The following is a 15,842-nucleotide window of genomic DNA, read 5'->3' on the forward strand; positions in this document are numbered from 1 at the left end:
AGGATAGAGTATCTTGAACCAGTTTTGTCTCATCCATGTCTGTGAGTTTCATTGATGGTGATTTTAGTAAGGTGTCCTGTTAGAAAATATAAACACATAAGTAAATAGCTTTTCTCTATGTCAACAAAAACCATTTTGAAAATATAGTGGAATAATATCATATTCTATTCTTAATGGCATCAAATATAAAGTATAATATTAAATAACATTCAAATTAAAAAATTTTCTCTCAAATTAATGTTTAACTTCGAGATCATTCCAAGTAATAACCCAATGAAGCTTTCTCGAACTTTGAAATGGTAAATTTTATCCAAAAGAATGAATAGCCAAGGAGATATTTTGCAAAACAAAATAATGTGGAGAGAATTTTACCATTTGATGATAAAATACAGAGCGACTATGGTTTAAGCAGGATAGGAGTAGAGCCAGGATTTGCAAAGACATTCATGGAAAAGAAGAAACACCCACCAAAACAAATTCACTTACAGGTAAGTACTCACGATGCGATAAGCATGCATTTTGAATTAAAGGAGAGATTATATTTTAAAATAAATGACACTAGCATTGCAATCTATGAACTAAAAAAAATAGAAAAATGAAAAAAAAATAAAAATTAATCAATAAACCGTAGACTCTACTTTTTAGGAAAATACTCACACTTTGGGTGAGCTTGGAAGCTGCTACCACCTCATTCATCTGGAGGGGAAGTCTATGATGTACTAACTCTGGGTTCTGTACCTGCAAGAGCTGGCTCCAGCCCTAGCTGGCACTACCACTTACTTAGCCATGCTAACACTGGCTAAGCCGATTGGCTAAGCAAAAGGGTGTATTACTGGATCGTCTGCTTCCTTGTCTGTAAACTTGGACAGTGACAGTACCCATCTCATTGGTTATCATGAATACTAAATGCAGCAGTGTTGCAAGTTCCTAGCAAACAGTAAACTCTCACAAAATGCTGCCAAGAGCCCCAACTTTCCTGTTTCATCATCCTTCTGCCTCCACAAAGAGTTTGCTCTCAGAATTTTCATGAGATGCTTGTGGACCTCCCAGATGTTGGATCCTACACAAAAGCAGTGGCTCATCCAGGGGTTCATGCAGGCCAGGGGACAGTGGCAGGTGGAGGGAATGGCAGGACTTGGCTCTAGGCCCTGGAGTGGTGACAGATGAACTGGCTTTCACTTGGAGATGAAATTCACTCTTTAATTATAGTGCTTTCTCCCAGACATCAACCTAAACACGGAGTATGGCCAAGGCTTCCATTTTAAGACCATAATTGGTGAGTCTAGCCCTAAAACCCTTTCATAGAACTTCTCTAAAATTGCAGTGTTCTCACCCTCTAAAAATATGCAGCTCAGTTTGGTCATGTTGCAAAAATGCCCCTTATATTTACCATGAAAATAACAACATGTGGAGGACGCTTAAGAAAATGAAAACCCAGCATCTCTTGCAGTCAAGCCAGGTTCCAAGTTCAGGAAGACACAGCTCCTGAGTTTAGGATGGCACCCACTGCTCCAGGACAGAGTATGGAGGTTTACCTTCCTCTTGCCGGGCCTGTGTGAAACTGGTTATGTTATTTGGCAACTTCCCTGGATGAATCTTTTCTCTCTCTTATTTTTTCTTTCTTTTTTTACTGTAAAACAATATAGACATGTCATAGACTGAATGTTTGCATCCTCCTCAAATTTATATGTTGAAACCTTAACCTCCAATGGGATGTTATTAAGAGGTGGGGCCTTTGGGCACTAATCAGAGTGCAGAGCCCTCATGATGGGGTCAGTGCGCTTCTAAGAAGAGGCAACAGAGGGCTCGCTTGGTCTTTCTGCTCTCTGCCACTTGATGATACAGCAAGAAGACAGTTATCCATCAACCAGAAAGAGGGCACCACCAAGAACCCAATCATGTTGGCCCCCCGCTTTCAAACTTCCAGCCTCCAGAACTGTGAGAAATAAATGTTTGTTGTTTAAGCCACCCAGCCTATGGTATTCCGTTATAGCAGCTTGAGCAACCAAAACATGGCACTAGACTGTTTTGCTGCTTTATTTACCAGTCTAATTTTAGTGAACTCTCCACCAGTGTGCTGGTTGTCAAAGACAGGTTTAAGATAAAAATTATAAACTTCCCTGTATAGCTAAGAGCCGGGTGTTATCAAAGGCAAAGACCCTTTCATACCTGGGGATAATGTTCTGGAAAAGGTGCTCAGCTGCATAGGAAACTCAGACGGGATAGAAGAAGCATTGACTTAGAGCCAAGACATCTGATTCTTTTCTGGCCTAGTTATTTTCCAGCTCCATGTTCTGAAAAATGTCATATAACTTCTCTGAGTTTCTGACTCCTCCTCTGTGAAAGAGGCACTAGAGCCCCTACCCAGCCCCTCATTTGGGTGCTGTTGGGATCAAACATGATGATGAAGTGAATATGGTTTGTAAACTTCAAAGTGCTGTGCTTGAGATCGCCATAGTGTTCTGCTAACACAAGGTAAATGCTACCAAATATTTATTAAAGGACACACTACTGTGGTCTTCTGGGAAAAGAAGCAAGAAAACAAGAAAGAAAACACAAAAGCAAGCAAGAAGGTGTGTGCATGTTACAGAGAGAGAGAGAGATTTTCTTTATTAATGATCACTGATGCCCCACTGAACATCTCTCCAGGGTGTTCTGGAATCAGCTCTCCTGAATGATCTCGGAAGCCTATCTTGGGAGGCAGCCTTTCAAGCTCTTCAGTATTATTTGTGGAAAGTATGATACATCCATTGACCTAGACTCACAGTCTTTTGTCTCAGTGGAAACTTAAGTGGAAACTCAGGATCCCCCTCACTCGGTCTGGCTCTAGTCATGGGCCTTGCACCAGATGGGACTAGCTCGCCGCCTCACCGCTGCCCAAGCCATCTCTGTGGCTGCTACACCTGTGCTTCCCTCCCCCATGCTGAGACAGCCATGTCCTACGTACAGGCCTGGGGAGGCAGCACCAGAGAGCAGAAGGGCACAAGCTTCACTACATACAAAGGCCAGTTCCAATCCTGTTCCACCAAGCAGTAACAGTGCCCTCACAGGCCGGTCATTTTAACCTCTTGTGTCTTATTTTCTTCATATATAAAGGAAGATGTCTTAGCTGGGGTTTTCCGAGAAGCAGACTCTCAGATAGAGATTTGCATGTAAGAAGCTTGGTGCAGAGTGTGCTTGGGATATAGAAGGAAGTGAGGGACAGGATTGGCCAGAGGAAGAAGAACTTTGATGCAAATCAAATGATGGCCCCACTGATCTTCCAGTGAGCTCTGAAGCTAGGCTGGCCCTTCAGACTTGTTCCATCAGAAGGAAGTGAGAGGCAGGATTGGCCAGAGGAAGAAGAACTTTGATGCAAATCAAATGATGGCCCCACTGATCTTCCAGTGAGCTCTGAAGCTAGGCTGGCCCTTCAGATTTGTTCCATCTTGAGGCTGGGGGTACGAACCTTTATCTACCCCCATGGACAGTGTTGGGATGCAGGCTGTCCCTGGGGAAGGGGAGGCAGTTCTCTTAGATCAAAGGCAATTCCTGGAGAGAGACTCAGTTGGGAGCTGCCAGCCATCAGCTTAAGAACAGTGGGGGAAATGAGAGCCTTGATCCTGCAGGGGGGGGGGGGTCTCAGTCCTGCAGGGGGTCTAGATGGTACCCCACAGTGTCCCTTACAGAAAACAACTGATAGCAACTGATGTAGTGTCTGTAAAGACCTGAGCATAGTAGCACGTGATTAACCTGATATGTCTGTTAGTATCACTATTACCTCGTATTATTTTAACTGTTGCTTTGTAACAATTATATCATGGTGTTTTTCTTCTCTTCTCAACTTCTCTCCCATTCTACTATGAGCTGCTTAATAGAAACAGCCATGCTTTCTGTTTGTTTCGTTCTGTTTTCAACCTTTGTATTCCTAGGCTTGAGCACAGAGTCTGGCTCATAAATAATTTAATAATTGCTTGTAGAATGGAAAGATGGATCAAGCTATCAGACTGCACAGGAATGGAGACCATGAGGAGGATGCCCCTGAGGCTGCCTTTGGGGCTATTGGGTAATACACGGCTATCTTTGTTACTCACCAGGTGACAACTGCATGTGACTGTGTCCATTGCCTTCTCTCCTAGTGTCTTTGGACTCGTGGCAGTCCCTGGCCCTCTCTTCGGTGGCTGTTGATCCATCCATTAGGCACTTTGATGTTGCCCATGTCAGCACTGCTGCCACCAGCAATTTCTCTGCTGTCCAAGACCTCTGTTTGTCGGGTAAGGGGAGTTTCCAACCCCCAGGTAGGGTGGGACAAAACCTCACACAAGTGCTGCTCAAGATTCTCACCTTAGAAAAACACAGGAGACACTACGATAACCTAGGATGCTTGGAAGTAAGGGATTAACCTGGGGAAGAAGACCTGGGTGAAGTCTCCTCATTACCCCACAGGGCAGCCAAGGTGTCCAAGGGCATATGCCAGCCAGAAGATGAGGGACATAAACCCAGGTCAGAGGAAGATCAGAAGAATGATCTAGTGGGTTATTCTGAGGCAGAAAAGATGCACATGCATGGCAGCTCTGGCAGCTGACCTCAGATAGCAGGTGGGCTGTTGTGGTGAGGAGGAAGTACACTTGTCTGGCCAGTGGGATACAGCTAAGAGCTATTGTTTTGATAAAACTCAAATTTTAGGAGACATTTTTCAATGCAGTTGAATAACTTTTTAATAGGCAAAGCTGCCCACAGATGCATGATTCCTTTAGAGAGTTTTTGGTCATTGTTGGTATTTAAACAAAAGCTAGGTAACCACTTGATGGGAATGTTCTACAAAGAATTTTAGCTTCTGAAAGAGGCAGACATCAGATAACATTTATACCCTTGCCAAGATTCTAACCCCCTCTTAGGTTCTATGAATTCCATGAATCTCCTTCTCTGCAAGGTTGGATAATAATATGCACAAAGCTATGCATATCTTGCAGATTGGACCACCATGTACAGATATGCAGGTTATGCACTGCACACCTCTGGGTGGTACCGTTCACAGAAATTGAGCTATAAATAGGGCTGTTAGGCTGTCAACAACCTGACCAATGAAATGAAGCAGCACTTTTTCAGAGCTGTTCTTAGGACTGAATGTCATATAGTTTAAATTGTCTAGTGCAGAACTTGACATACATGGGAAAAGGCATGGTCCCTGGTGGAACAGTGGGTATGGTGCCAGCTGAGGAGGCATTGAAGAACAGGAGAGGAAGACAGGGCTGAAGATAAAGGCTGGAGTATGGAGAGCCTTGTTTGAGGTAATCCTTAAGTGCATGGGGAGCCATGGAGATATATTAAGCAGGGAAATAACAAGAGCACATTTATAAATTAAATAAACAAAAAAGACCTTAATGCTGCATGGAAAGTAGATTGATCAGAGGGTTGGGTTTCCCATTGCTACCATTTTATTTCCATCCCCTGGTACAGTGCCTAGGATTTATTGTAGTGCTCACATAAGTGAGTGATTGCATGACTGATGGATGGATTCATGGATTCATGGATGCATGAGTGGATGAAAGGATAGATGGATGGAAGGGTGGATGAGTGGATGGGTGGATGGATGGATTGATGGATTCATGGATGCATGATTTGATGAAAGGGTAGATGGATGGAAGAGTAGATGAATGGATGGGTGGATGGATGAGTGGATGGATAGATGGTTGGATTCATGGATGCATGATTGGATAGAAGGATGGATGGGTGGAAGGGTGGATGAGTGGATGGTTGGGTGGATGACTGGATCGATGCATGAGTGAAGTAACATCTCTGAGGCCCAAGTATCACTCTTCTCCCTCTTTTCTGCAGAATGTTCCCAACATGAGGCCTGTCTCATCACCACTCTGCAAACCCAACCTGGGGCTGTGAGATGTATGTTCTATGCTGATACTCAAAGCTGCACACATAGTCTGCAGGGCCAGAACTGCCGACTTCTGCTTCGTGAAGAGGCCACCCACATCTACCGGAAGCCAGGTAAGCCTAAGCCTGTGCCTTTGCAGCCATCCTGGGAAACTGGGTCTGGGGAAGGGACTATTTAAACACATGGTGAGTTGGAGGACAGTGGCTTTTGTTGGCCAAAGTTCTAGGCTAGGTGGCACTCACTTGAGGTAGACTGAAGGAAGGTAGAAAAAATTCCTACTTCTGTATCACTTTTATTCATTTATTCCTTTGAGTTACAGAAGCCATCTTGGTTTTGAAGAGTTTCTTAGTAAAATAATTCAAGAGCCCACTTTTTATTATGGTTTTGTAGTTTAGAGAGTTCTTTCACAGGCCTTATCTCATTTGGTCCTCACACTAATCCTGTGTGGTGGCAGGATAAGGGCTTTATCCCTGTCTTAGAAATCAGAAGGCTATAGCCCAGAGAATTTAAGTTAATTCTGTGATTTCACACAGCTAGTGATGATGGAGCTGGAACTTGGAGCCAGATCACCGATCTCAAGATGCAGTCCTCTCCCACAAAGCCATGCAGCCTAACTATCGCATCATAAACATTTTGGAGAGAGAAGCTGTTCCTGGCTGAGCTTAGTTTTAAAACACTTGTCAGATACTGTGTTGGTTCTGGGGCTCCAGGCAAGGCAAGAGGGAGCAGCCATAAATCCATCACTAAGTAAGACTGCTAAGAGCTGTAGAACAGGAAACAGGGACTGGGCCTCTGGGGGAAGCCCTTCCCCCACTAGACATGTTTATTGGGTGAAATTGATGACTGTTGTTAGCTACATCTGCCATCTTGTCTTCTAGAGCAAGGTTCTACAACCATACTTTTCTGTTAACGCTAGTCAGCTGCTATTGTAGCATGGGAGCAGCAGTAAACAACATGTAAGCCAGTAGATGTGACTGTGTTCCAATAAAACTTTATTTACAAAACCAAGTAGCCGCAGATTTGGCCCCATGCTGTCCTAGAGCATTGACAGTCCTTTGGTTCTGTCTTGATGCCAGAGATATCTTCCTCTTCTGCCCCCTCCTCAACCTTAGCCTTCAGACCACAAGAGTGTCTTCCAGACCTGAGAATGCTTTGATTGCTATGTGATGAGCTGTTAGGCCCTCAATCATAAGTCTTGCCCTCTCTTTATCTGGACATTTATATTGTTTAGTCAAGCTATGTAGATTTTTTTTTTCTGAGACAGAGTCTCACTCTGTCACTCAGGCTGGAGTGCAGTTGCACAATCTCGGGTCACTGCAACCTCTGCCTCCTGGGTTCAAGCAATTCTCATGCCTTGCTGGGAATACAGGTACATGCCACAATGCCCAGCTAATTTTTGTATTTTTAATAGAGATAGGGTTTTGCCATGCTTGCCAGGATGGTCTTGAACTCCCGGCTTCAAGGGATCCACCTGCCTCGGCCTCCCAAAGTGCAGGGATTATAGATTTTAATAGTATATTTCACAACAGTGTAGCCAAACTGTGTGGTAGTTCTGCTGAAAAAATGACTTAACATTGAGGTTTGAGTTCTGTAAAACACAAATTAGACTGCTTCTCTATTACTTCAGTGTGACTAAAACTCTGTGGAAATGTTTTGTGGGAAATGCTCACTTCCAAAAGAAGATGTGTGCACATATGCATCTACAGGTGTCTCAACTTTCACACAGACATTATTTGTTTACAGCTAATACACATGGCCACAGATAATTTTCTTAACCCAGGTAGTCACGTGGCCTCTGTGAGTATTCTAGAAAGAATCTACCATTTCTGCAAAAGAATTTGAAAGAGATAACTTCACATCTAACATTTTCCCTGTGTTTGATCTCATTGAGTTGGGGATTCACTGGGCAGCCTCTGAAGGGAAGACTGAATACCATTGCCATGGGAAAGCAGGCCTGCATTCCCCCGAAATTCTTCAGCCTTTATATTTGTTCTGGCTTTGCTCCCACCTTTGGATGATGCCACATACATAAAATGTGGCTGTTTCCTGCATAGCAGAATGAGGTTCCAGCACTTCAGCAGCCACGGTCCTGAGTGCTTGCCTGAGACCCCTTGATTTATGATTGTGACAGGAAGTTTTGCGAGGAGGAACTGTGGGGGTGACATCAGCCATGATTTGTGATTGAGGCCAGATTAAAAAACAGCAACTGTTCTTTCCAGCCTGAGTTTCCATTTTGAGTTCTAACTCATATTCCAATGTCTTTGCAACAGAGAAGGCTTCATTTGCTCTTTTTTCTTCTTCCTCTTTTTTTCCTCTCCCTGTGTCCCCCTACCCCTGCCAATTCCTTCCTTTTTTCCTTCCACTCATTCATTCATTAATTCTTTCATTTACTTATGTGTTGGACTTCTGCCATTTTTCAGGCACTGGGCTTGGAACATTACAGGTATTATTTATTCCTGACATTGTTGTGTTGCAGGAGACGCTATTGTTCCCATTTCATAGGCAGAAAGACTGTAAAGTTTTTCCAATAACTAGCTGTTCCGTAAGCATAAAACCCAGATCTGCTTGACTCCTTAACCAATTCACCATGGTGACACTCAGTGACCTGGAAGTCAAGGACAGACATGATACCCAGGCTTCTCAACCTCAGAACCCGCTGACATTTGGGGCTGGAGTATTCTTTGTTGTATATGTGTGGAAGCAGTAGTTGTCCTGCCTACTGTAGGATGTCTAACAACAGCCCTGGCCTCTCCCACCAGATGTCAGTGGCATCTCTCCCTGACCCCTGTGACAGCCAAAAATGTCTCCAGATGTGGTCAAATGTCCCCTGTGGGCAAAATTACTTCCAGTTGAGAACTTCTATATGATATAAGCTCCTGCGGAGTAGATGGACTTCTGTCCGCCTGTCTGCCTCTCGGTCTGTCTGCAGGTCTATCTGCCTCCTCTCCCCACTGTCTTGTTTAGTTGCCACTGCAATAGATACATATTTTTATAGAAGGATCTGCAGAGAAAGCAGAAAGGCTTTGTCTTTCAATCAGCCGAGAGTGGAGTTCAGCAGACCACATCTACGTGTCAGAAATAAGAGACTTCTCACACACACTTGAAGTATCTCTCCATGAGTGTTTACCGCTTCCTTTGTGCAGGGCTTTGAGTCCTGTGTGGCATCAGACAGGCCTGTCTTAAGTTCCTGAAAACAGTACTTGGCACTGAGCCTGGGTCCAACAAAAGTTTACCGGATCAATGAATGAATGAAAGAAGATGTCATCGAGGAAACAAGATAGGGCTACAGAGAAACTGATGAATGTTGCTGGCGATTAGTGTTGCATGGAGCAGGGTGGGAAGCATGGCAGGTGGCACCAGTGTTGGCCTTGTGGACAAGGAGGGATTTGGACATGAAAAAATGGGCAGGAGGGCCTCGCAAGCTGGGGCACCCAGGGCATCCTTGGTGCAGAGAGAGGCAAAGCTCTGAACTGGTCCCAACCCTTTGTGCATGGGGTGTGGTCAGAGCTGGGGTTGAGAAAGCTGTGGCTTTGAATCCTGCATCACCCTATATCACCTGTGATCCTAGCAGTCCCTAGGCCTCCACCTCTACATCTCTTCCCTCACTAATGAAATGTAAATATGGGCCTGCAACCCCTACACTGCAATTCTGAAATCCAAAAGTCCTAAAAGTATTTTTTTTTTTTTGGTAAGATTACAGCTAACTCATTTGGCAGCAAAATATGACATGGGTGGCTGAAGAAATTCTATTCTTTACTCATCTCTCTCAGGATGAGTAACCCACACATCTCAACACAGAAATGATGGCTGTGTTTAAAGGTGGGGCTGCACTCCAGGCCTCCCCAGGGGATTGGGTGTTGTTTGCTGTTTGCTTCTCTGTTCTTTCAAAAGGCCCCAGGGTGCTGGTAAGGGGTCCTGGGCCTGGATCCATGTATAGAAGGGATTAGCATTGCATTCTGTGCATTTTGGTGCCTAATAAAGATCAGCTGTTTTTGCCATTTTTTTTTGTTTGTTTACATTGAAAACCTGACTACATTTAAGCTGTAGGGGTCTGAATAAATGATTGACATTTTCAAGGTGCAAAAAGCAGTCATTTTTCTTTTGTTGAAAGCACATTCAGAATGCCAGTGGAGAGAGCACTCACTGAGGCCTCTCCCCTTCCTCAACCCTTTCTCTTCCCTTTCCCAACAGGAATCTCTCTGCTTAGCTATGAGGCATCTGTACCTTCTGTGCCCATTTCTACCCATGGCCGGCTGCTGGGCAGGTCCCAGGCCATCCATGTGGGTACCTCATGGAAGCGAGTGGACCAGTTCCTTGGAGTTCCATATGCTGCCCCGCCCCTGGCAGAGAGGCGCTTCCAGGCACCAGAGCCCTTGAACTGGACAGGCTCCTGGGATGCCAGCAAGCCAAGGTATGGGTTGAGTGGAGCACATCTTGGTAAATGCTCAGGGAAATCTTCTCCATTCTAATCTATTCAAATGGGACTCAGTAGCAGAGCAGTGCATTTTGGATAAAGCAATGTATGGAGGATGGAATATATTAGCTAAGGTATCATTAAGTGCTGTGACAGATAAACTCCTAAGTATCAGTGGCTTAACACTGTTTTGCTCATGTAAAGCCCATCAGGTGATGGAGGGGCCTGTATGCTCTGCTCCATGCAGTGATTCAGGGACGCAGGCTGATGGAGGCTCTGCCTTCTTCAGCATGAACCTTCCAAGGTCCCCCGGACATTGATCCAGGAAGAGAGGCTGTGAAATAATTGACAGGAGAGGTTCCCATGGAATAAGCCTGGAAGTGGGGTTCACACATCACTTGCACCGGTATTGCAGTGGCCAAGCTCAGCTTCCTGGCCATATCTGATCTTAATGAAGCTGGGAGACACAGCATTGAAGGGAAAGTAAATGAGCTAATGAAATTTTTCCCACTAGGAACAAAATTACAAGTTTTTTTTTTTTTTTTTTTTTTAGAGCACCCATATCCTATCTTCTTTCCTCATCAAAAATTTCATTTTTTCCTCTTTTCCATGTGTATACCACTTTAAATAGCAAGCATATTGAAGAACAATATTGTGATTTTTTCTAATTAAATCATACTCAGAGTATCTGTGAAAACAGCACTTATTACTGCTGCTCTTCTCCTTCCCACCTGAATCTCCTTCCCACCTGAATCTCCTTCCCAACAGGTACCCCATGGCTCTATCCTCAGGCAGCTGCACCCTCCATACCCATTACCACCATGGCTGGCTGCTGAGCAGGCCCATGGGCCCATTACCAGATACAGTGATGAGCTAGGAGGCTTTTAAAGTACTCCAGGAAAAGGATGATAAGGACTTCAGTTAGGATGGTGGCAGTCGGAGTGGAAACGCATGGATTTCCATGTGCTCCACTGCTGGGAAACAAAAATAACAAATATGCATGAATTAAAGTGCCTTACCATGTTAGGATGTACCCATTTGACAGATGAAGTGATGGAGTCACATAGGTTTTGAGTGGAGAGTAGTTGAGAGCTTGGGTCATTGTAGTCTAGGGCTAGTGAGGATTAGGTGATGAGCCAAGTCACCTATTGGGTAGATGACCATTGCGCTGCCATTAGACATAGTCACAGCTGTGGTCAGCTCTCGTACTGGGAGATGCTCAAACCGGTACTGTAGGACTCTGTACTGGTGTAGAAAGCAGGTAGGACACCCCCTCCAAAGGAGAGTCTGCACTCTTGGAGCAAAGAAGGGCCAAAGTCCTGAGTGGCTTTCATTGTCTTCTTCTCTATCTCAAGCTGTTGCATCAGCAGACTTCTCTAAGTTGGTGCATTGTCTCTGGGGAATGTTCTTCCACAGGCCAGTGGCCAGAGAACGGTGAGCACTCTGTCATTCCTTCCATTCACTGGAGCTGAATCTTTCCACCCCCATTTCCTGAAGCTGCCTAATTTCTGCAGAGCTGGTGTGATGCCAGGCTTTGGAATGGGGTAGTGGGCTCTGACCATGGTGGTGAGTGGGGAGGGGTGGTGATGGAACATGTCTTGGAAGTCACCCAGTCTGTATCTGCAGGGCCAGCTGCTGGCAGCCAGGCACCCGAACATCCACGACTCCTGGAGTCAGTGAAGATTGTTTGTATCTCAATGTGTTCATCCCTCAGAATGTGGTGAGTTCAGAAGCACTTGCTATGGTTGCCCTGAAGACTGTCCCATTAGAAATCCACTGTCCCCACTGTGGCCAGCACAGTTCAGTCTCCTCCTCTGTGGCCTGCTGAGCTGAGGTTAGGTGATTTGCCTCAGGTCACTCAGCTAGTGAGTGATTTGTGGACTGATCAGTTGGTCCTCAGAGCTTGTGGCTAGAACCAGTGAGTGGTGACCATGAGTGTGTGCTTTTTCCATGGTGTCAGGAAGAAGACTGTGGACGTGGTTTGCAGTTTAAAGAGCACTTTTATATCTATGATTTTATTGGTCTTCACATCAACTCTAGGAGGATAGACTGATAGATCGATTAGTCAATCAATTGATTGACAGAAAAATGTAGAGAGATATATTTACCCTTATCTTAAAGGTGCAGACCTGGGGCTAAGAGAGGCTAAGTGAGTTACATAAAGATATTCAGATGGGCAGAGTGGAGGCTCATCCCTGTCACCATGTTCCAAAGCCAGTGCTCTTTCTTCTTCTTTTTTTTTCTATGTTTCTTTTCCTTTTTTAAATTATTATTATACTTTAAGTTTTAGGGTACATGTGCACAATGTGCAGGTTAGTTACATATGTATACATGTGCCATGCTGGTGCGCTGCACCCACTAACTCGTCATCTAGCATTAGGTATATCTCCCAATGCTATCCCTCCCCCCTCCCCCCACCCTACAACAGTCCCCAGAGTGTGATGTTCCCCTTCTTGTGTCCACGTGTTCTCATTGTTCAATTCCCACCTATGAGTGAGAATATGCGGTGTTTGGTTTTTTGTTCTTGCGGTAGTTTACTGAGAATGATGATTTCCAATTTCATCCATGTCCCTACAAAGGACATGAACTCATCATTTTTTATAGCTGCATAGTATTCCATGGTGTATATGTGCCACAGATCAACAAGACAGAAAGTTAACAAGGATACCCAGGAATTGAACTCAGCTCTGCACCAAGCGGACCTGATAGACATCTGTAGAACTCTCTGCTCTTTCTTCTTAAGGCATTTCCCAGTAACAGAGAGTTTGGCTTTTTCTGCCTTGGGCTGTCTGGGCCCCATCCTGACCTTGGGGGAGGAGCAGTGTTGCCTCAGTCCAGATGGGCAGTACCTGGCCTCCAGGTGACAGGCCCTGAACTGGAGGGGCCAGCCTCCTGGACACTTCCTGTGGCTGTCGTTGAGGTGGGAGCTGAGGACTGCCTCTTCTTTCTGTGCCTTGCCCTTGCCTCAGCAGCCACAAGCCAAAGGGCCTTTTTCCTTGTTGGTGAACTACCCAAAATAAAGATGAGTCAGCAGGGCACTTTTAGGAGGGGGACACAGGGCCCCTTCACTGATCTGTCCCACAGAACAGGACAAATGAACTCAAGACCACTCAAGCTGGTCTTTCTCTGTGGCATTTAAAAAGACCTCATATTTGAAGAATCCACAACCACCAAGTGGTGACATCTGAGCTGGAATGTCACAGAGGAAGAGACTCCAGGTCAGCCCCTTCCTCTCTGTAAGGCATTTCAATGAGTGACTCCACTGCTCTGAAACTCTGCTTTCACAGCTGTAGAGTGGGGTGCTTATGTTCACCATAGCTTCTACCTCCTTGGGTGGAAGATCAAATGAGACACTCTAGGGCAGAGTGTTTAGCACAGCACTTACGGGGGCAGGTCCTCAGGCAGTGTTTGCTCACGTGAGGGGGCCCCTTTGTAGAAACATCTGTGTGTCTGTCTGAGACCATCATATGTAGAGTGGTGATATCACAAGGAGTCAGGACCTTGGATGGAGCATGAGTTACCGGGTGCCTGCATATCCCATGGCCTGAACTGGGGCCTCAGATCCCCAGCTCAGACACATGATTCTAATATAATAGGGTCAGCCTACTTCCAAACCCTCAGCTCTGCTACCTCCTAGCTGTGTGATCTCAGGCAAGCCATTCAACATGTCTAAGCCTCTGCCTCTTCATCTGTAAAATGTGGATAATAAGAATCTGCCAACTTCACAGAACTGTTTGAGGCCCCATTGTAAACACTTGGCACAGTGCCTGGCTCTTAGCAAGTGCATACTAAACTCTAGCTCTGTGTTACCAAGATGGGTCCAGTCACAGAGCATCCAAGGGAAAGGGGATGCCAAGGACCCAGAATGCTTTTTTGGAATAAAGCATGGGCCAGAACTGGGAGCTGGAAGGCTATGTGTTACCATGAGATGGGCTCCAGGTCTGCAGGGAGCAGCCATCCCTGACACCTGCTCACTCTGCAATGTGGGAGAAGTGTCCTCACCTTTTGTGACCTTCAGTTTCCTTCTCTATGAATGGGGTTTAGTAGTTGCTCAGGCTGCCATAACAAAGCACTGCAAGCTGCGTGGCTTAAACAACAGAGAGATTTTTCTCACAATTCTAGAAACAGAGTCCAAGATCAAGGTGTTGCAGGATTGGTTCCTTCAGAGGCTCCTCTCCTTGGCTTGCGGATGTTCCTCTTCTCTTCCTTGTGTCTTTATGTGGCCTTCCCTCTGTACCTGTGTCCTGACCCCCTCTTCTTATAAGGACACAAGTCCTATTGGATTAGGACTTACAAATATGACTTCATTTTACCTTAATTACCACATTAGGCACTATCTCCAAATACAGTGAACTGCTGAGGTCTTGGGGGCTAGGACTTCAGTGTATAAATTTAGAGGGACACAGCTCCATCCACTGCATGGGGCTAAGTATGCCACAGAGCTGGCCAGAGGAGTCCTGTGTCAACCAAGAATCAGGCTCCAAGCATGGGAAAGGTGCCCTCCCCACATTCTAGCCTCACGTTTCTCCAATTCCCACAGGCTCCTAACGCGTCTGTGCTGGTGTTCTTCCACAACACCATGGATGGGGAGGAGAGTGAAGGATGGCTGGCTATCGACGGCTCCTTCCTGGCTGCTGTTGGCAACCTCATCGTGGTCACTGCCAGCTACCGAGTGGGTGTCTTTGGCTTCCTGAGTTCTGGTGAGTTGCTGCCTCTGATGGGAGTTGCTGACCCCCTGAGCCAAGGCTCAGCCCTTTTATCCCCAAGACCCATCCCCTCACTGCCCCTGCCCCTCCTCCAGCCAAGCTAGGCACACAATGGAAATTTTAGCACATATGGGAGACCCTCCAGGGATACTGACACCCATAGACAAAGATGATAGTTGACATTTATTGATAACTCACTACATGTCTGAGCTGCACTGCTCCAAGTCCATTACAGGTCTTATCTTGCGATGTGTGTGTATGTGTGAGTGTGTAGTTTAAAGGAAATTGAGGCCCAAGAAGATTAGAAACCGGCTTAAGATTATACAGTCAGGGAACAGCAGGGCCAAGAATTGACTTGCCCTGAGCAACCCTAGGGGATGAGTTATATAGCTCTTCTGCCCACAGGGAAGCCATCTGATTTGGAATCAGGGCTGTATCAGTAAGGAGATTCTCACCTCCTTTTAATACTGGCCTCACTTGTGAACAATGGCCTGTTCCCTATCACAAACCTGTTGATCACCCCTTCTATGGCCTCCGTCTTCCCCACTGACTCCTAGGGCTGAAGTGAGCCCTGGACCAACCTAAACATCCTCCATCCACGTCTTTTCCTCCAGCTACCACCTGCAGCAGGGAAGGCATCAGCTGCAGTGGTCAGGGCAGAGTCACTGGCCTAGGAATCTGAAGAGCCCAGGGCCACCTCTGGCTGTGGACCTTCAGACAAAACCTTCCTTTTCACCCCGTCTCAGTCTTGTCCCCAGTAAAATGGGGATAATTTTACCTGACTTCCAAAGTTATGATGAGGCTTAAATGAGGTAATACATGTAAAAGGGTTTCAGAGACCTGAGTTTTGCAC

General features: G+C 45.7%; 1 protein-coding gene across 1 annotated transcript in view; it reads left to right on the forward strand.

Annotated features, from left to right (window-relative positions):
* The window catches only part of TG (thyroglobulin), a 276,418-nt gene that overhangs the window by 148,546 nt on the left and 112,030 nt on the right, over positions 1-15,842 (forward strand). The window contains exons 36-40 of the mRNA XM_024251255.3: positions 4,119-4,253; positions 5,818-5,982; positions 10,061-10,280; positions 11,910-12,003; positions 14,824-14,983. Of these exons, the coding sequence (XP_024107023.3) occupies positions 4,119-4,253; positions 5,818-5,982; positions 10,061-10,280; positions 11,910-12,003; positions 14,824-14,983 (774 nt within the window). The remainder of the gene's footprint in view (positions 1-4,118; positions 4,254-5,817; positions 5,983-10,060; positions 10,281-11,909; positions 12,004-14,823; positions 14,984-15,842) is intronic.

Source organism: Pongo abelii, chromosome 7 (genome assembly GCF_028885655.2).
Source record: "Pongo abelii isolate AG06213 chromosome 7, NHGRI_mPonAbe1-v2.0_pri, whole genome shotgun sequence".
In the NCBI taxonomy this organism is placed as follows: Eukaryota; Metazoa; Chordata; class Mammalia; order Primates; family Hominidae; genus Pongo; species Pongo abelii.